This window comes from Montipora capricornis, chromosome 10 (assembly GCF_036669925.1).
Source record: "Montipora capricornis isolate CH-2021 chromosome 10, ASM3666992v2, whole genome shotgun sequence".
Classification (NCBI taxonomy): domain Eukaryota; kingdom Metazoa; phylum Cnidaria; class Anthozoa; order Scleractinia; family Acroporidae; genus Montipora; species Montipora capricornis.
The window spans coordinates 50598217-50620486 of record NC_090892.1 but is presented as its reverse complement, the minus strand read 5'-3'; the positions used below and the strand labels follow the sequence as shown (position 1 = coordinate 50620486).

General features: G+C 36.5%; 1 protein-coding gene across 1 annotated transcript in view; it reads right to left on the bottom strand.

Moving 5' to 3' along the window:
• The window catches only part of LOC138019961 (nuclear pore complex protein Nup93-like), a 25679-nt gene extending 3905 nt beyond the window's left edge, over window positions 1–21774 (bottom strand). The window contains exons 1-22 of the mRNA XM_068866936.1: window positions 21460–21774; window positions 20997–21114; window positions 20785–20847; window positions 20380–20508; window positions 20199–20273; window positions 16578–16667; window positions 15654–15745; window positions 15207–15266; window positions 13950–14082; window positions 12053–12150; window positions 10678–10737; window positions 10457–10534; window positions 8691–8781; window positions 5863–5950; window positions 5639–5715; window positions 4023–4137; window positions 2559–2685; window positions 1128–1200; window positions 942–986; window positions 691–807; window positions 430–474; window positions 1–14 (exon numbers count right to left, since the gene is read on the bottom strand). The exon at window positions 1–14 is cut by the window's left edge and continues 60 nt beyond it. Of these exons, the coding sequence (XP_068723037.1) occupies window positions 1–14; window positions 430–474; window positions 691–807; window positions 942–986; window positions 1128–1200; window positions 2559–2685; window positions 4023–4137; window positions 5639–5715; window positions 5863–5950; window positions 8691–8781; window positions 10457–10534; window positions 10678–10737; window positions 12053–12150; window positions 13950–14082; window positions 15207–15266; window positions 15654–15745; window positions 16578–16667; window positions 20199–20273; window positions 20380–20508; window positions 20785–20847; window positions 20997–21114; window positions 21460–21632 (1961 nt within the window). The 5' untranslated portion in view covers window positions 21633–21774. The remainder of the gene's footprint in view (window positions 15–429; window positions 475–690; window positions 808–941; window positions 987–1127; window positions 1201–2558; window positions 2686–4022; window positions 4138–5638; window positions 5716–5862; window positions 5951–8690; window positions 8782–10456; window positions 10535–10677; window positions 10738–12052; window positions 12151–13949; window positions 14083–15206; window positions 15267–15653; window positions 15746–16577; window positions 16668–20198; window positions 20274–20379; window positions 20509–20784; window positions 20848–20996; window positions 21115–21459) is intronic.
• Window positions 21775–22270: the final 496 nt, after the last annotated feature.

The following is a 22270-nucleotide window of genomic DNA, read 5'->3' as shown; positions in this document are numbered from 1 at the left end:
GATGTGGAAATCACCTTGTTTGAGGGAGACAAGAGCATAAGAACAGATATCACTCAGTTGATAAAATAATGCACTTCAATCACGCTCTACTCAGAATAATAAACCTTTTCATTTGCCACCAAAAACTGACAGACTAGTTTGACTGGAATCAAGTTGACAGCAAGGCCCACACCAATTGCATAGCGATGGCTTCAAATGTCGTTGTACGTAATTGTATGGAATTAAATACATTGTAAAATTTTGTCAATGAATAAAAAAGGCGAATATTTTAATATTTGAACACTCAAAGCTGCCATCACAAAGGCGCAGCAATAATTTTACTAAGAGTTATAGTTTATCCTGTGACCATTTCTGATCACTTTAAAGGATGCCATCTTAGCAAAATTTTAGGCATAACATTTCTTTTAAACACTTGACATAATCTCTTACCTGGCTCAGCAGTTTATTCAAAATCTCTAAAGCCTTGTCGTGATTCTGGAAAGAAAAGCGAAAAAGGTGACATGAGATAAACATACCTACATGCAAAAAGGACCTCTTCTACCAGTGGTTTAAAATTACACGTACACTAATTTGTTAAAAATTAAAATATATATAATTTTATATTAAAAACACAGATTACCAGTATATTCTTAAAGTTGAGTAAAAAAACTACACACAGAATAAAAAAAAAACCAGTTGGATTAAATTTACCTTTGCAAGATCAAACAGCTTAACCGCCTCTTCAGAAAGCCCCTTTTCAGCTGAATCTTTTGCTACAATTTCTATTATTCTCTGAGTATCCTTATGGAATTTGTCAATGCAGCCAGGCTAAAATCAAAAGACAAAATAATTGTTTTTTAAGTGAAACAAAAAAAAGGCTTGCAAGAAATACATTTATGTCCACTGTTTTAAAAGGATAGCCCTTCAGTAAAAATTGTTTCGTGATTTACAAACTGTCTCACCTTCCTTGAGCCATCTTGTTCTAGTCGTCCCAATAACATTTCAAACTGTCAAAAGACAAGACACATACCCGGTAAGTTTATTTGTAAGACACAAGGTTGATTGTGGATAAATATTTCTTTCCCAATTTAACCATCTATCTGCAAAAAACAAAACCAGTTATAATGAATTACTGCTTTATTACTTACTTCTCTCGTTTCTAAAACCAGCTCACTGATACATGACATGAAAAGGTCTTCACCATGAGGTCCCTTCATTCCTCTGCAAGACAACAAGTTTTTGAGGTGAAAAAAATATAATTGTTGGCCGTTTCACTTGTATGAAGGTGACCACATTGACTTTTAAAGGGGATGTATCATGAGCACACTTACAATGTGATTGCACGAGACTGGTAAAAACATGCATATTCCCAACAAATCCTTACTGCTATTTATATTATTCACTGTTTAACCCATTGACTCCTGGCAGTGAGACTTGATACATTTTACTTGGTCTAACGTCACCAGACGATTTTACTCATCAATGGGGGGAGGTTCAGTAGTCAATGAGTTAACTCCTAAGAGCGAGACTTAATCCTGGTTTACACTATGACATAAGCATAAACATAAGCCGTGTAACAAGGAGTGAGATAAGCATAAGCATAAGAAAAAGGAATTGTTTCCATTTTCTTATGCTTATGCTTATTCTTATGTCACGTTAATAACTGTGTAAACCGGGAGCAACATAAACATGAGCATAAGACCGAGGTGTCCGCTGTTTTTGATGCAAGCGGATATTAGAGTTAACAGTGCCTAAGATGGCGTCTGAAGGTGCTGTTTTTTTACGAGAAACTTCTTGACGGGGGTTCACAATTATCCCTGCCTTTACGACAAATCAACATATAAAGTATTCTGAAATAAAATGTTCAGCACACTATACACTTGTAGTTGTAGTTCCCGTACTTAATTATGAGAGTGTCCTCGTTTTTTACTCTTTTGGAAAATATCCCCTACCCAAAAGGACCTCTTTCTGTTTTCTCGTTCTCTGTCTTGTCGCCGTCGTCTTCCTCTACATACAATGTAGCAGCAATAGAAGTTAGAAACGTAGCTCGTCCCATTCTCTAGCGAATTTTCCCTGTCAGCTAACTGTGCTTGAGTATGTCACTTTTCTTATGCTTATGTAACAAGTGTGACCTTCGCTATGCTTATGCTGTGTCGCAGTGTAAACCAGCCTTTAATTAATAGATTTTACTCTGATGCCCAACGATTTCACTCGTCAACTGGGGGTAAGCAGCCAAACTTTATGAAAATAGCAACAATGAAAACAATAACATATCCTATGTTACAAGTAAAAATATGATAATACAAAATGAAATATGGACATAACTAGAAAGAGGAAAGATATAAGTACAAAGTACAAGTACAATACAAATAAGTCTATTTATAAACATAGATTTACTACAGTATACATTTTACTTACAACAATTATCATCATCTCTTATTCGCCACCAATGGTTTGTTTCAAGAATGCAACATTATAGCACGGTAATAGAGTCAACTGAACATAATTAATGGCCTTGCTACCACTTAGTGCCTGAGCATCCAAACAGACCTACAGCTGTAGGTACCACTTCAACCCACCTTAATAAAAAGAAATACTGAAGAGCTTCACGGGGATCAGTAACTTCGAATTTTCGAGTGTAGGACATTATGAGACGTGCAAAATTCAACTGCCTCCCAGGAGCCGGAAAACCTATTGCCTTTGTCACTGGCAAGAAAAGCAAAAAAAAAATTAAACACAAATGAACACAGAGTTTATTAATTTTATCTGCTCAAACAGTAACTTCTGTAATAAGAAAAGCTGTCTCTTAAAGCTTCTCTAAGCTTCAAAGTAATGTCCGTGAGAAGAGTGATGACAGTATCATCATCATCATCATCATACTACTACTTTATTATTATTATTATTATTATTATTATTATGTAATCCTTGGCTTGCTTGTTTGGTCTCTGAAGCACCGGGTCCAAAACTATGGGCCTTAGGTACCAAAGAGTTCACTTGATTGACAGGACTTTTCTGAGGATGTGAGTTATTACTATTATTATTATTATTATTATTATTATTATTATTATTATTTGTGCATGTAATAACAGTTATTCAAACAATGGATAGCGCTATCCGCTAGGTTCAATTTGCACCGCTCAATCAAGTTCGGTATCCTACCCAAGAAGAGACGGCTGGATGCATGAACGATAGATTGTGTCTGTGATGTAAACTTAAAATATATTTTTATTAAATTAATTAAGCAAAGTTAATAGTTGCTGGGAAATAACAGTAGACATCCCAAAATAATTATTATTTTATTTTATCGGTATTTTAACGTCCATTACGAAGTTTCCAGATGATGGGAGCTTGAGTTTGTGGTTAAAAGATCAATGTGAGTTTGAATTCAACCGGTGAATCATAGACAAAATCTTTGGCTGCTTGAGCTCTTAGGCGACCTATCGGCCCCCTTGTTCATCCACCAACATACTCAACTAAGTAATTTCTATTGATCTTGAGGAACTTTACTTGCTCTTACATTAGCAAAGTCTGAGGATAAATTGCAATACTGAAAAGCGTATTTAGCTCTTGGCACCAACAAAAAATTAGTGAAGTTTCCAAACTCAAGTGGTAGGACCTCTCCAGCTTCTCGAACATGTTCCATTGTCGAAATCTTGGATGTTTCCCACCTAAAGCACTGTAAAGCTTAAACAGACCGGGTCAAAGCATACCTTCGCAGCCACAATTTGAACAAAAAATATGTTTATGTCTGCTCAAATTGTGCAGGTGAGTTTCTGACTGGGGGTGATTAACAATGGCTCAACTCACTCACATGTCCAGCCATGATTTCAGGAGTAAGGGCTGGCTCATTTCCTGAAACAGTGGCTGGTAATTGAACCTAGCTATCTGCCAGATAAATCAGTATTCAGTGGATAACCCACAACGAAACCAATTCAATTGTATTATCCAATGAATAGTGATTTATCCGGTGGATAGTGTTAGCCACCTTTTGAACAACTGTTGTTTAAAGCTGCATCATAGGGAGCCAATTATGGCAAACTTACAAAGCTGAGCTTGAATTGACTCAGGCAGCAGAAGAAGCTGCATCTTGTAAAGGGCTATGGCAAAATGCACGGCATGGCTTCTGAAGGCCTCCACACGGGATAAAAACTCAATTGCCTACCAAATCAAATGAATACAAAATGTTCTCACAACAATGAAGGTCCATTTCTAGCACACAGGTGCCAAGTTCTTGAGCGCTGTGTTCTCATGTGTGTTAAGGCACCACCTCTACCACTTTATTAGTCCTGCTCAACATTGGTGAACAGCTTGATGGTGGAAAGCAAACTGACATAATCTATCTTGACATGTCAAAAAAAATTTAGGCCTTTGATAAGGTATGCCAATCTAATCTTGCTCTGAAAACTCAAGCAATTTAATGCCCCTGGGCACCTAATCGACTGGTTCAGTGCCTACCTGACCAACCACAAGAAAAGGGTCACTGTCTCCAGTGAATCCTCCCAAGAGGTTTCTGTATCATCTGGTGTACCCAGGGATTGCTATTGGGACCACTGTTGTTCTTACTGTTTGTCGACAACTTGCCCGCCGCGTGCAATTCTTCTGAGGCGGCATGCTTTGCCGACAAAAGTCTACAGCCTAATTGACTCTGTTGACGGTTCTAGAGCATTGCAGTCTGATTTAAACAGCCTTGTGGATTGATTGGTCAGAATCATTATGTCTTCTATTTAACCAGCAGAAGTGCAAGTCTCAGCGAATAACAAGGAAGAGAAACCCTATCCAGCATCAGCATTTTTATAAAGGGGTCTGCCGTAAATTCTACCACTGAAGGGAAAGATCTCTAGTGATCTCTCATGGCCAACTCAAGTTCACAATCAATGAAATAAGGCTAATAAGCTATGGAGTTTTGTTCGTAGATCATCAATCGAGGTACATCAATAAATCAAGCACACATCAAGCCATGTACTTGGTCCTTGTCCATTCATACTCTGGCTATGCAACACAGGTTTGGTCCCCCCAATCAATCGAACTGACTAAATGTATCAAACAAGTACAGAGAAGGGCTACTAAATACATCTTAATGTTACCCTTCCAAACAGAAATGTCATAATTATATTTAAGGAAAGGCTTACTACCGATAAGTTACTGGCACGAGATGTTGGACTTGATATTCCTATACAAGGCTACCAATGGTCTAATACACATTGACAGTGACATTCTACTGCTTTCTAAGAAGACTAATAGAGTAACAAGATCATCCCATAACAATGCCATTACCACCTATACACTGTACTATAAAGAAATGCAGAACTGTAACCTATCAACACCCTTTCTTCATCCACATAAGAAAGATTTGGAACTCTCTATCTTCTTCTATTAGCCTGAAGTGCAACATGGTTCGACATTACTTGCTGCTTTTAACCTCATTATAATTTACAATTTTTGCTTGGGACTAAAGTAAATGGTTTTGCTGATGTGGCCTCCCTGTCCATACTAAAGTCTTGCTTTCTTTTTTTTGTTTATACAATATGGACGAAGTTAAATATAATAAAATGAAATAAAAACACAACCACCACCAAAAGCCACCAATAAAAAAATGCCTTTTGTCAAGTAAGAACAAGAATGATCTGCATTATTAATATTTTCATTTCTTGGCACTTACAGCCTCAAACTGACCAGTCAGAAACAAGACTTGAAAGTACAAAAGTGGCTTCTGATAGGCACCAAAGTGTGCTTCACCTGCAAAAGGAAGAGCAAAGAATAGCATTGGATAATTGGTGCAAACTTACCAAGAGGACTGAACAGTTGATAACTGTGACAATGATGCAAGTGTAAATTTGTAGAGTATAAAATTAATGTCGACATTAATGTCAAAAACGTTCTTACCAAACTGTTCTAGTAACATGATCTGTAGCTTCTGAAATGTTAAGCTATCATGGATGCCATCTTCCTCATCAACAGTCACCTGATTCAGCTAATGTAATAATACTAATTTGTATTATTATTATTATTATTATTATTATTATTATTATTATTATTATTATTATTATTATTCAAGCAAGTTATTATTAATAGGTGTCCCCAATTAGTGCCTTGTGGCGCTAGAACAATTAGACATGTTAATAAAGGTGATGTATGTATGTATGTACGGTAGTTGCTATTTACAAGTTAGAAGTAAAAAAAAAAAGGACTATTCAAACCTATTTACAATTCATTTCCATTTAAAAAGAGACTATTATAAAGCACAATAGAGCTGTTTTCAAGCACAATTTTTTTTAAGAAAAAAAAATGTCATAAAATTACGATGATATTCTTATTTGTAATAAGAAAAATTCATGTCATAATTGTATTCTGACTAAACAAATATTTGGAAATAAAGATAAGGTCCTTATATTAAAGAAAAACCACTCTTATTGAAAAATAAATGCAGATAATATCAGTCATTAAAAAAAAAAAAAAAATTAAAATTATACGAAAACTCAGAAATTCTGGCGGTCACATTCTCGATTCTAATGTCTGTGTCCAGAAGGTCTACATTTCTTCTTCTTCTTCCTCTGGAACCTCTAAGGCAGAGGAGAGCTGAGCGGAGGATAGCAAACAATACTTTTGCTCTTAGCCAAGACACGGTGCTGGCATAGTCCTCTCCTTTCTTAATGGCGAGTAGTTCAGCTAGTCTGTTGTGGTATCTCTTATATTATTACTATTATTGTTATTATCATTGTTATTGTTATTGTTATTGTTATTATTGTTATTATTATCATTACGATTACTGGATGAGGTTTAGCCTGATAGCGAGAATTATCAAGGCCAAAGTTGAAGCCTGAGGTGGATGACAAACTGAGGCCTTGATAATTCATGCTATCATGCAAAAACCAAACCCAACAATAATTGTTTTTTATGCATATTCCTGAGCACTTGTAATGACAAGAGCATGCACAAAAAAAAGATCACTGTACAGCAAATCAACTTGCAAGTAAACGAAACTGTATTTTTTTGCGCCCTGTGACAAATTTAATGTCAGGTTTACTGTCTGTTAACAGTAAAATGTCATCATGATCTCCAAACGAGTGTTGACAACTTAGGTGAAGTCACTTCTGCATGCATATACCTTCAGGGGTGTCTCGCATCCGAGCGATGCAGCGCGTCTGGTTTAAACTGTAGATACCTAAACCCCTATATCAAATTAAAGCTTATAGAGCTGGCTATCAAACCATACTAAGAATTTAGAAATTAAATGAATTGTCGAAGTTTTCTAAATGCAAGCGTCCAAATCACCTTTTCAAAGCTACAAGTCAAACAAATTTTGCTTTTCGCTATTTTATTTTGTTCCTCCGTTTCCCGACCCAAAGTGCTACAAAAAAGTGTCCGCGTTTTGCCATACTCAGTTACAGTGAAAAGTTATAGAACGTTTTCGAAATAGTATTTTAAAAAAAGTGAAGTGTTCGTACAATAATCGCTCTCAGAGAAAAAAATATTTTGAAATAAAAAATTTGCACAGTTTTTGTTGTTTATATGTTAACCTAGCCACTGTCAAAATTTGGGGGCAATCGGACAAATTCCCTGTGAGTTTTAGCTCTTTAAAGTGTCCGATTCGAGTGAAAAAATTGATTCGAGAAAACAGCGCTAAAACTGTCAATCACACGGGTAATTTTTACTTCCGGCCAAAACGTAAGACCGCCATTTCTCCGCCAATATTTAATCTTTTTGGATAATTTCTTTTTTACATTAGAGATCCCATTTTGATCATTACTTTAGCCGAAAAATCCAAATTTGAAGAAAATTGCCGATCTGAAGATATATGGTAACCTTAAGGTGGCTCAAACCAGTTTCAACACTTCAAAGAGACAATCTCTTTAGAATGATTGACACTACAACACATAACACATAACAGCAATGTTATGGTACCATAATATGAAACACCGATTATTTCCAAAGAAGATGCAATCCTTATTAAAGAGGCTAGGTCACGCAAGTTTAGTCAATTTCAGCACTGATTGAATGGTCATAGAACTCTAACAAAACACAGGGAAGCCAAGAAGGGACATGGATGGACAAAACTGGAGAGGATTGAAGTTGATTGAATTTGGGTAAATTTGAAAAACGTTGGCCCACCTTTTTTCAAATTTATATCAATCTATATCAAAATGTTATTTACAAAGCTGGAAAATCATTCTCAGTTGTTATGTGGCCCTGATTTTGCAAATGAAAGACTATTGCTCTGCCAATTTGACGTTTAGAGCTCATAATTAACAAAATGAAACAAAATTACCTAAAATAGCGTGACCTAGCCCCTTTAAGACGTAATATGTTACCTTGGCAACGGTAAAGCCCGGCAAAAACACCCTATATTTTGGCGTTAGTTACTATTATCTCAAATACGAACTTGGTGACCCCCTTTTTTATATTGCTGGAAATTGATCAGAAGGCCAAGATGAAACTTTCAGAAAAGTTTTTAAAAATTTTGTGCGGGAGAATTAGAGCCACCTTACCAAAATTGCAGCATCTTGTTCAGCAATAATGGGCATTTCATATCAAACCATAACATTGGTAATACTTGACACAGGGTTGTGGTGCCAATCCTTCTAATAAGAATATTTGCTAGAAAACAAGTCATTGAAACTGCTTTGAGCCACCTTAAAAGGTTGTCTCGTGAGTCTTAAATTTATCTTAATGCATGCATAATTACGTAATATGTGACTAAAGCCGAATCAAACCTTCAGCCACAAGTAATCTTCAGTTTTGTTGGCAACCTCCTGGTGGGAATCTGACAGCACATCACAATGCCCAATTAAACAATACACTGCCCTGTCAATCAAAGGCAATTGTTCTCATTGTTACCAGAGGTTTGAAATAACAAGTGACTTATCTTCAATCATCTCAAAGAGAGAACACCTTAAAAGGATATTAGCAGAAACCCATAAGGGTTGAAACGTGTAACACACGTTCACAGCTTCCGAATATTCAGTGCGAACTTATTGGTTGCATGTTTCAGTGCTGAGTACCATATTTGGAAACCCCTCGCTCTTGTTGTTCCAAATATTGTACTTAATATTGTACTTAACAAATTGAATATTCAGAAGCTTGTTTCCCAGCACACAAGGGGCCGTTACACGTTTCAACTCTCATGGGTTTCTGATATTAGTCATTCAATATTGCTGCAACTGCCTATTTTTATTGTCGAATGAGATCCTTTGATGAATTCTACTCAGTGCATGAATACATCAAATCAAAGATTTGTTTTCTTTTCCACCAAGACAAAGTTGTAAATTGCAAAGAACTGAGAAAAATGTTGCCTCTTATGACTGTTCAAGTTGTGTTAAACCCCTAAAGCATTCAGTTTTTCTTAAATGGCATATCTCCTGATTGCTCTGCTACAATTTTACTTATTATTATTTTACTTAATAAATAATTTATTACTGATAACAGAAATTCATTTTCGCTCACGCTTACATTATTGACATAATTAACAGCACTGCATTTATCTATTATTTTATTTATTTACTTATTGTAATTATACAAACTTGCTTGCAAACTTTGCCTACATTACACTGTTACATACAGCTGTACAAGACCACTACAAGGCTATTGAACTGTCTTACAAGTTAATTCTAATAAAGTGAGAGCTACACGAAAAACCCAAAACAACCCTCTCTCTCATCCTTAATCCTTTGGGTTAAAATTTGAAAGCCAGCTTAATGCCAATATTCTCTGTGGTATTGTTTATAGGCATCCTTATTCAAATATTGATATCTGAGCAAGTTCTATTCCATTGTTGGCAAAGTTCATAAAGAAATGAAACTTTGTACTGTATTGTGCGATTTCAATATAAACTTACTGAACTTTGAAAAACATCCACCTACTGACAACTTTTCTAATACCTTAAGTTCATAATTCTTTGAACCTCATACTCTTAAACCTACAAGTATAGCTAATTATTCTGCTACGCTGCTTGAAAATATTTTCGTTAATTCAATTGATCATCAATCTGCTCTATGATTTATCTGAACATTTTGCCAATAAGTATTATTGTTAATGACCTTCCTCTGTTTTCCACTTAAACAAGGTAATAAAGTTGTTGTTGTTATCCTAAAGCCGTAGCTCATCAGGGTCAACGGAACGATATACTCTGGTATATAGATTCATCTTTATTTGTCTAGCCAAGGACGGCAAAGTTGTGCCAGCGAGGATGGCACAATCGGTTAGTGCACGGCCTTGGTGCAACAGTTCGATTCCCAGATCTCACATCCTTGTTTCAACTTTTTTCCGTTCTGTGTAGCTTAAGTAGCTTTAAATACCCGTAAAATGGAGCACTCACGGCGAGGGGGGAGTAAAATGAGAGCACCGTCGACCTCAGGTTTGTCAGTTGAATTACTGTTACGAGTTATCAACGTTAAAATAAAAAGTAAAGCAACCATATTTAATATGGTTGCTTTACTTTTACTTTACTTTAAAAAAAAACAGTCTTCTGTAGATGGTTCACCTCTTAAAGGGATCTTGACTTGTACGTATCGATCTTCTGTATTGAAGTCGTAATTTGCTTTCGGAACTTGGGCTAAGCCTGTGAAAGTAAACAAAAAATTGCATAAAAATAATACACTGAAATTATATTGACTGTATCAGTGAGTCAATGTACTTCAAATAAAATAAAATACAGAGCCAGTGAGGCACATTAGTATGCAAAAACAACAAACACAACAGTACCTTTCCTCTTTACTCTTCATATATTCTGCAAAAAGGTCTCTGAACTCTCCCAAATGTTGCCTACAGTTACCCAAGAAAAACAAAAATGTTGCACAATTTGTGGCTGACAGGTGCTGTAAATCACTCCATTCAGGACAACTGGCAGTAAAAAGGTAATATTCTAAAACCAACAATGAAAGAGTGCTGAACTTAAAGGGGAACTGAAGGAAACAAAATACTGCAAGTATTTTTTATTAACACTTTAGACCGCAATAATGTTTTTATTCTGCTTTTGGGCCATCAGCATTGCGGATCAGAATGGAGGAGTCAGCAGCCATTTTTGCAGCTTATGACGCATGATATTGGGAAGACATGCGAGTTATTACCCAACTGTATTAGTTATTGTACAGACAATGCACAAAACCAGTACAAATATGTCACGAAATTTTACAGTGAGTTATTGTACACTTGGTTATTGTGTAACCAGTTTTACTAGTTTAGATGCTAACATTTGACCAGCGCTTGTCGCACACAAATCTTTCACACATTCTCCAACGTTTTCAATTCACTTTCTAAAAATTTAGGGCAAAAAAGTTGGATAATAAACAGCTTATTAGATGTTTTGGTGTGTAATAATCGGCTCGTCAAAATACAGCACTGAACTCGTAAAATACACACTGTACGAAAACATCTAATAAGCTAATAATTAATTTTATTATACCAGTATCTCTCTATTTCATTAACAGACTTTACCCTCTCCCTCCAAAGAGTGTTGATTTTACTATGTCTAAAACCAGACGTTTTCACCACTGAAAAATACATGTACGTATGCCAGTATTTATGACTTTCCTAAGCCGTGTTCACATTAGGCCTCGATTATGATTGAATTATAATCCAATTAAGTTTGGAATGAGTTCACATCAACTAAATACAGTACAGGATTATCATTGGATTATAATTATTTCAAACAACCTCAAGGGGGTTGTTTACATAATTACAGTGTGTAATTGAACAGAATGGTGAAAATGTGGCAGTACAAGCGGGCGAAACTGCTAATCGGTTTATGGAGGAAAGATCTGGATTTGACTTCTTCTATTCTCGGAAGCTATCCTTGGTTCTCTTCTCGTCTCAAGCATGGTGATGATGGCAATTGTGGCAGACACACGATATGGAGCCATTTTGTCTCACTGCGAGGTTGCGCGCCCTGCCTATTGTATTTGAATTTTCGCAGATGAACAGAAACATAATTGAAAAAAATTGAATGGAGTATGATAGCCGGAATTATACTTCAATTGATCACAATCAACATTAATTAAGTGTTAGTTTCAGCACAAATCAGTACTTGTTTAATAGTGACTATTAAATTAAATTAATAAATATTGTACAAACTACTTACGGAACATGATTTACTGCCTGCAGAGCAGCCCTTGGGTCTCCACACCGCAGACAATAGTAAATTAATGGCCATAATGGTGCTCCATCAACATCACCATCCTGCATGCCACACACAACAACATACATTTTTACCACATGGTATACCACACATTCAAATGAATAGCATTTTTGCACATAATGGTAGTGGTTCTTCAACTTGGAGGTATATGATTACTCACATCTGAGCAGCCAAAGAGGAACAAAATGGTTTTGCCTTAGGTAATCATGTTGGTAGGTAAGCTTTTTGATCCCCTTTTCACTTGTAAATGTATACTGAAAAGCACTACACCAAACCTATACTTTTGTATTATTATTATGTAATACTATGTTTATGTGAAAGTGATTTGACTTTTTCTGCTTTCATTTATGGCTATTTTTTCATTCTTTCATTCCTTCTCCCTAAACTATGTATGTACACATACATAGTTTAGGGAGAAGACATACATACAACCTAATAAAACTAGGGGCACTGGCATCTGATAAAGTGTGATAAAAAAGTTGTAATATGTGGCATCCCATTGCTTATTATGCGGCAGGAGATTGACAATGACAAGGACAATAAGTTCAAGACCGAGAGCAAAGGCGAGAGTGACGCAGATAGCAAGTACATGTATACTGTATTGTCAGTTAAAAGCTCCATACAAAACAGCTCCTTTAGAAGCAACCAATTCTATAAAAGTTCTGTGACCAACAGTTCTAATTTTTTTACAGTGTCTTATTACTGGGAACTTGGTTACAAGCTGATTTCGGAATTTGCAAGACATTTCCTTTGGTTTTGACATCTGAGAAAAAAATTCGATAAACTCTTGGCTGTAAGCTGAACCCCCTTGTTTGGACTTTATTTGGCAGAATGAAGTCAAAATTTCTGAAAAAATAGCTCAGCTTATAGGTAAATAACTATGGAAATTAGTCAACAACTATAGGAGAAGAAACAGGAGGAGCAAAACAGACAATCTTCTTGTGCATGGAACATGCCTTCAAGGAAGTTTTTTTCTTGTTCTGGTGTAATTTTACTTGGAAGATGACACACTTCTTCTTTTTGGAGGGAATAGCGGCCGATTTCAACAAAAACATACCCATCGTGATAAACTTTCACTTCATGGTGTAAGCTAAAATTCCCTGCGAAAAGCCGCATGATGATTCTGAATGGCTAACAGCACAACTCATTGTCTTTGTTCTGGACCAATAGATGACTTTCATCAATAGCAGACCACCCAGGTAGAATGGTAACTACTTACCTCGTGGCGAGGCTACAAAGCCTTTCAGGTACTGCTGTGTTACCATCGATTCAAGGGCATTTTGTTGTTTTGAGAGGTGCATGTAAAATTAATTGCAATGACGTGGCGTTTTAAAGCTTGACTAAAAAACAAACTATCACAAATTTTTATCTTTTTTTTGTCTCCTATTCTGCTCTTAGTGCAAATTATGCTGCGATGTGCGGAAATTAGTGAATTACGCGATAGGATGCGATTTTGAGTCAATTATGCCGGATCAGACCATCGCATAAATTATATCAGGTGGGGTTAACATACCAATTCAATTTGCTCTTTAAACTTTTCTTCAAAAGTTGTCTGGGTATTTGACAATTTATGCAACAAGTGCAATAAATGTATGGTCTATTGTATTCTACTCCTCTGTTAAAATCCACTTCTTATCCTTTACCTCTTACAATAATAGTTATGATAATCATACTTGACAACTGGATTCAGAAATGGTGTTAATGCCATTGGTACACAAAAGTGAGAAGTTATGTCATCATTAATTTTGAAATCGAAATCCTTGAAATTGACAATTATTGTGCACTTCACATTTTAGGCTGCAATACCTAACATTATCCCTGTGTATAATAAACAGCTTACCTCTAATCCTTGAATCACTGGTGGAAGCTTTATCTTTAAATAACTCTTGACCAAATGAAAAGTGCCTGGAACTCCTCCTAACTTGGCTTCATGCAAATTATCATAAACAGTGTCTTGAACAAATTTTAAATATCTGTAAAGGCAATGAAAAGATTCATGTTCAATGGTTAAATAGAGGATAATACATGGCTGCGCGGAGAAATAAAATTTCTCTTGGAGTGTTGGAGTGTTAAGAAATTTTGTATCTCCAAGCAACCATGTAATTTTCTTTTCATTGCTTAAAATCCTCACAGCACAATTAACACAAGATGGTTTGTTCTTTTCATTTCAAAAGCTAAGGCTTGAACTTGACAACATAAGCTTGTTGTTTGTCAATAATAGTATCATGTGTGAATAAAAATTAACGATATCATCACTGGCAGGATAGCGTTTTTATCGATTTGCTGCCACACGGTGGTATACCACTAAATTTTAAATAATAAAAGAACTTTTAATAAATTATTATTGGTCTAACTGCAGTAAAGCAGCACTATGCTTAAGTCCACAAATTTATGTAATTAGATAGGGATTTTCAACATAAAATGTCCAGTTGCACCAACATTACAGTCTAAATCTTTGCTACATATTTCCCACAACAAGTAAAGTGTTAAGTGTCACTGTTATTTCAGGGTAAGCAAAATGCAGTGGTTTAGCTTTCCTTTAGGAGAAGAACTTACGGGACAAACACACTTTGCGAAATACATGTACTGGTAAGTAGAATTTTTGTCTGTATTCCAAGACAAGAGATTTTTTAAAGTTTGGGAAAGAGCAAGGCTTACACATGCTCGTCACAACTGGTATACATCTAACTACCTGCACTATTTTCTAGATGCATTCATGTACACCTTATAAATGTGTCTTACTGATAAATTATGCTTCATACAAGTACCGGTAACATTGAACTATTATATGTACCACACCTACTGTAGTAATGAAACCAAGATGAAAGGAATAGCTGTGTGACCATGTATGTGCAAAAATGTAGGAAAACTTGTACAAATCACAACAATTATTGGTTCACGGACTGGCAGAGAATGGGATGCAATACTCTCCAGGAGTTAGGCGTGAAATGTTCAATATACATGTAGAAACGTCTTTGGATTTAATTGCCAAAAAACCTTCCTGTTTCAATAGCTCACCCTCAAATACATGGTAGCAACATTTAAATTCTCAAGAAATGAAATGGAAAAAAAAGGAAAATAATTTTGGAAGAAATACCTTTTTTCCAGAAAATTTCTGGCCTTTTTAATGAATCCCACTTGAAAGTCAAGGGAAAACCTAAAAATAAATCAGAAAACATCACCAGAGGAAAACTTGCCTAAATTTTCCTACATTCCCAGTAAATATGCATATTAAGAGACTCACAGATGGCTATTCAGCTGAGAAACTGCATGCATAAGCTACATGTCATGTACTTAAAAGCTGATAGCATCAGCTAATAAATCAAAATGTGACTTTGAGACATTGTTTCTTGTGCCTGTTTTTAAAAATCGCCATGAAATTATTTCAAACAGAAAAAAAAAACAAAGATGACAGTGCTTACTGTATGTATGGGGCCATGGTTATTCGTCTTTTTCTTTCAGATGTACCATTAATTTTATCAAATACATAACATCACGCAATTTCTTTAGAGCAAATGGAGCAGAGGTCTATTAATTCGCAAACCTAATTTTCTCGGCCATTGCTTGTGATATGCTGCCGCGGTTTTGTGCCTCTTCTCCAAGTTCTTTAACAAATGTCCACATATCCTTGATAATCTGTTCATAAAAGAAATGTCACAATATCATTGTACTGTAAAATCTGCATGTTTCATAAACATCTTTGGTAATGCTTTAATTATTATAATAAAATGTAAGGATCATGAAATTTTCAATTTGTCTCAAATTTGTCTGAAAACTTAAATAATTTTATGTTACACTGGACTTTTCCTCTGTGATTGAGCTTCATTTTTGAGAAATAACATACAATGTATGCAACAAACTGTTGGCTCTCCGTAAAACACAAACTTCAAAACAAATAGGACAGAGGCTCAGTTGGAAATGTGTGTGATGCTATTTATAATAATATATGTACCGTTTGTGTCAAATCACCAGAGGTAAAATTCTTCAAGCATTTTTTTTTTCCAAGTGAACTTTGTAACTATCCTTGACCTTTACATGTACATTGATTGAACAAGCCTCTTTCACGCTTTAAATTGCAGGAAATGATTTTGTTTACAAGCAACTGACTGTGCTACATGTACATTAAAGCCAAAAAAAGCGACAAGGTGCTAAAAAGAATCTGTAGCAAGGCAATCAAAGAAAAATGCCACGATTTCAATTATCCCACAAGCCACACGCATAATGAACACACCGACGACTGATCGAGCTACTGATTTCCAAGTCTTTTAGAGCATTAATTTTCTCAAAAATACAATCCAAGTCAGAGAAAAAGGCTCCATGTAAAGAAACGTTTCAAAGTCAAATTTGAGCCAAATGGCCAATTTTTCGCAAAAACAAAAACAAAATTACTTTAAGGTGTCGGTTTGTCTTTTCCTTAGAATTCTTGGCTACCAAACTGCTAAGTTATATTAGAAGGAATATTCCTCACCAGGTCATCAAATCTGTCTGTCAGTTCCATAAACCCATCAACGATATTGTGCCTTGCTGATAGGATTAAAGCTTCATTGTGAATGTAAACCTGTGGAAAACACCATGGCAAAATGAATAGTTCATTATACTTCCCAACTTTTTTAGGTAAAATAATGGCTTGCAATATTGATTGAGGTACACTGTAAAATAAATAAAATAAACAAATAAATATTGCTAGTGCTAATCACCCTTACTTGCAGTCAAGGACTGAATTGCGAAGGGCACGGCTCACGACATCGGACTGAAAGCATACAAAGGCGCCTCTGGCTGCCGCTATACAGTCCATGTTTGATGTTGGAGCACAGCACCACAGCTAGATGTTAATTACCTGTGAGTTGATTTTGATGAGTGAGGATAATCGAAGTACCCGCAGAAAAACCCTCGAGTCAGGTTGAGATCGACTGAAACTCAGCCCACATGCTGGCCGAGGCCAGAATTGAACCTCGGGTCGCAGTGGTGGGAGGCCTGATAGATCACCACTAAGCCACCCTGTACAGGTACTGTATAAGAATCAGGTTTGGCCATAAGTTTTGGATGCTTGCCATGATCCAAATTTAGGCCCCCAAAGAGGTTTTATGGAATGGAAGAAGGCTTCAGTGCCATTAGAATCTCAAAATACAGTTGAAAGCAAAGCTATATACACTGCACAAAGTACATGTACAGCAGTAAGTCTACAAGTGCATTACATACATGTAAATCAATATTGCAGGATCATTTTAACCAACCTTGGTGGATGGTCAAGGTTTGGAATGAGGAGACTCATTGAGCAGTTGACCAGCCAGTTTACTTAAAAGGCTGCAGATTCAAGCTAGGGTCAATGCTAGTGAGTAGCTATTTCTTTAAACCAGCTTCGTTGGATGTTTGACAGATGCTGCACCTTTTTGTATACAGTGATTCTGCTTTTTTTAGAGTTTCAGTCAGTTTGCATGCTTGCTTTTTGGCAATGGGAAAAGGGACAACTGGAAAGGAAATCTATGTACCAGGAAGGAAACAAACCTACTACCATCCATAACAGTGCTAAGACACTAACCACTAAGCCAGGGCTCAAAGTTTACTTTTGGCTTTGAGAGGTCTTGTGCTATCAAGTGTATACTTCTAGGCGCACCGCCAAAATTTTAGGTGCACAGCAGAATTTATTATCAAAAATGTTAGGAGCACAGCTTAAAATACTGAGAGAACCTGTTCTAACAGAAACCAGAACTTGAGACATTGATTCATCTTCAGTTTCTTTGTTTTCTTTAATTTTTATGTATATCTTTATATCTGTTGATTCATGTTTCTGTTTCATGGCGTACTACTCTGAGTACGCAAGTATAGTCAGGTGAGAAAGCAGAGAGGCAATTTAGTCACACTGTACTTGACCTTTTAAGGCACACAAGTGTGATATGAATTTTTAGGCGCACAACCAAAAATTTAGTCACATGTGCGACCAATTGGATGTTAACTTTGAGCCCTGTAAGCTACATGAGCTTCCAGAGAGCCACGTCTATTTATCTTTAGTATAATTACATACAGTACCACTAGAAACTATTAGTGCATTTGCAGACCGTAATACCTCGTCTTTGCCGATAGTGTTTACCGCGAAATCACCTAGGCTGGATGAAAACTGCAGCCGAGGCTAAGACAAAAGCAACCAAATGCCACAGCCGATTTAATTGCGGTAATGTGCCGCAAGGAAACAATGCTTGCAAAGCATTGTTTAATGTTACCACACCAAGCTCCCCAAGGTAAAAAAAAATGAACATGCCAACTGTTTTTCACAGCACCGATGTCACACAACACACTGGCATGAAAGCCTGTTACGTTCGTCTCACTTCGCCGTGATAGAGAAAACCTTTCATCATGCGTAATTCTTACATTGTTATATTTAATAATTTGTAAGTTTTTTGCTTTCATGGTGAACGGCTCTCCCAAAGGCACTGTGTGGATTTACATGCGTAACTAGTCGCCGCCAATGCAGTCCGACAGGAGAATATATTTAGAATCAAAAGCACTTTAAGTTTTGCGTCCTGTTCAAATAGAAATGTTTACGGGATATAGTTGTTGAAAAGCTCAAACCTTGAACTAAACCTTTATCAATACTAAAATATTATACCAGTGAAGAACTGTAACTATATTCTTGAAGTGTTAATTACAAACATTTCCGATTCAAATTTTTAAGTTATTCAGCACTTGAGCTTGAAATTCAGAAATATTCATTCCTCTGAATTAGTAAGATAAACTTAAATTAATGCGTATTAGTATTGAATAGATCTCAAATAATTTTTAGAGATCTTGACGTTTGGTAGAAAAAGAAATACAAGAAATTTCTTGAAGGTGCCTATCACCGCAGATTGTAAATACGGCATATTAATTATTATTGATGCGATCAACCGGCAAAAATATGCAGATTTCTTTGATAGCATCTGCTCTAAATTACAACGCTTCAAAAAATCACAAGCCATACCATACCACGGCATGCATCAACCAGAAAAAAACTACATGTAGGTGAAACCTCAGTTTTCGGTTACCGTAGACGAGGTTTTACCTCGGTCAAACTGAAAATACTCGGTGCTGATTGGTTACCGTTGAGGTGATTATTACACGATAATCACCCAAGCGGTTTTTTTAAATGGCCGCTAGCCGTTTTGTCAAGGTGACAGATGAAGAAATTAACAATGTTTATTTTTCAAAGAATCACCAAAAAATGTAATTATACTAAAACAATCATTCACTTCAGGCTCGGTGAATATCGGTGAATAAAAACCTCTCATATACACCAAGCTTTCGGCTTATAATTATTGTTATACAGGGCTCGAAATTAACGAAAAAATCCAGTCGCAATTTGTGACTTGCAATTTCGCCACGCTGCATTGTGTTGTCAGCAGTTGAGCAAAAAAATATGAGCCCGCAATACCTGTGTGTAAAGAAACCGCTGAGAATGGCAAATGATCGAAGGAATGGAGCTGTGCACGTAACATGCTAAATTACTCTCGCCAACAATTACGCTATCTTCAGAGAAAATTCACAGCGAGAAACAAAATAATTTTGTCATTTATTTATTTTAGCAAAAGTAGCCGCAAATTGGCAACTCCGAACCCTTTCGTTTCAAAAGAGCGAAGGTGACAACAAGTCGCAAATTTGTGACTTCTCCAGATATTTTAGCCGCAAGGGGAAAAATTTAGTTGCAAATGCGACTGTATTGGTCGCAATTTTGAGCCCTGTTATATGTTCTCACTGTCCCACTGGTCAGCAAGCTCAACAGAATAACATGCTTTAACATGATAAGGCAACTACAGTACATGTGTATAACTAAGAAGTAATAGTGTTAATTATGGGCCTGTGGAAAGTTTATATTTTGTTAGATGGTCACTCTCACCCCATGCCTCCTACATTGACATCAATAAAATTAATAATGACTCCCCAGAATTGAATATTAACTACATGTAACTGATACATGTACGTAGCTAATGACCCACAAGTCATTAACACAACAGACTTGGCAGCTAGCCTTCAAGAGCTACATGTACAAGCAAATACACTGTACAAAGTAATGATAAATCTTCTTGATCAGACAGCCTGATCAACAAAAGTACTGCACCTGCCGTGCATAAGCAAGTTCAGTGGCATCAAGAGCACTTCTTCCTTGCAAGTTCAGTGAACTAGTGGTGAACACCTAGAAAAAAAAATAAAAGTAAAAAGGACTAGAAAATACAGTCATAAGGATATGATCATAAATATCATTGTTAAATTTAATACAAGACTGTTATTAAAATTCAAACCTCTGTCTCTGCAGCAAAGTCTATTGATTCTTGTCCTGCTCCCAAAAGAGAGTTCAATATTTTCTCTTTTTCTTTTTCCCATTCATTCTCCATACAAGACCACTGATGCTTTTCTGCCTGGTTGAAGGTCTTTATTCAGGGCAAAATAAATCATATTAATCATTATTTGAAATTCATATGAAAGTAGGCACATATGCCATCTGAAAGTATGCTGATTGCATGGTACTGTAAGGAGAATTTCATTTTATCAGTCAAAGGGATTGGCATACAGACATTCAAGGCTGCTGGTGGAATTTTGCTGCACCTTTACTGCACCTTTTGGCTCTCCAAAGAGGATATATATATGTCCTAAACATTTGTCTACTTAATTACAGGGTCCACATGTGAAGTGCAAGTTTAACTTACATTTTTGCGAGCTTCCTCTATAGCAGATAGGATGGCATTTTCTCTCTCATTTCGAAGAAATCCCTGCAAGGGAATCAATTAAGATACACTTTTTCTATGATGTCTATATAGTTCACTATGAAAGTATTACTTCCCATTTAGAAATCAAGATATTTGTGATAAAGAACAGCAATAAATGAAAGAATGAAATACATACACAAATGTACATGCACCTGAATATCAGTTTCTCTAACAGGTTCAAGTGGCTCAAATGTCTTGGCTGTGTCTAGACGATCAAGTTTTTCTGATAGACGTGGCACATCAAAACCTTTGGTACCCAGCAAAATTGATCTGCATTTACAAGCAAACAAGAATGCTGCAACTCAAATGAAGCATGACAAGAGTTATTGTTGTTCTTTCTGCTAAACCCCAAGTACGTAGAATCTATCCCCTACCCTCTTCTACTGAAGAAATTAAAGAAGGCGGCCAAAATTTAATATATTGAGAAAAAAAAACGAGCATCTTCTTGAATACTGCAGCACTTTGAGCTACCGAAACGTCCAAATTCATGTCTAGGTTGTGTCCTTCTTCTGTGTCAAAATCTATGGAGATGGGATGTTGACCAAGATTTGAAGATCGCTGCGTGCATGGATCACATAATTTTCTGAGTTATTTTAGCAGCAGAACTCTACTTACGCTTTGACGGCAGCATTGTCTCCCGCAGTTCCGGTCGTTTGTGCCCATAGTCGCTGTCCGGCTTCTGCGAGTTGGTGAAGATTTCTTTCAACACGCGGCAGCTCCCAGCCACTGTCCATGTCGGCTGTCAGCTGTTCAGCCTGCTGCAGCAAATCACCAAAACTCGAGGACATGATGGAAAATGACAAGAGGTTACCTTTTAAAGTGTCTTTGTGGAGTGATCTAATAATCTGCCAAAATGAAAGCTCTCAATGTACACTTTTTCATAAAACGCGCCATGTTGCTTTCCTCGTGAGTCACTGACTGGCACAGCGCATGATCACAAATGATGCCGCTGGTTGAGTGTGTTCTGACTGGCGAGCGCTCAAACCCTTACGAAGAATAATTCTTCCCAGTCCTTTCAGATCTGTCTCAGCTCTCTCAGCCAAAAGTCTCACTGACTACCATACCATATCTTTTGAAGAAATTTACTCTAAATTGCACGAACCTAAAATCGTTTCGGAAGTTGATTACCTTTCCAAAAACGTGACACAAAAAGCCTTGGCTATGTCTTTTGTTCTCATGGAAGCCAATCATCTGCCGCGAATCGAATTTCTAAACTCATTTTGACATCATATCTCACTTCGCATTTTCAGGTCGGTTTTGTTTGAGAGTGTGAAGAATTTTCGATTTTTTTCCTGCCTTGCCTTCCTTTTCATGTTCTGTCTGCCACTATTGGTTAACCAACGCATACAGAGAAGGCAAGACGTGCTTTAGTTCTCAAACGTTTTGCGCACTTTTCTTTGCGCACATTAGACGGGGGTGCAACCCT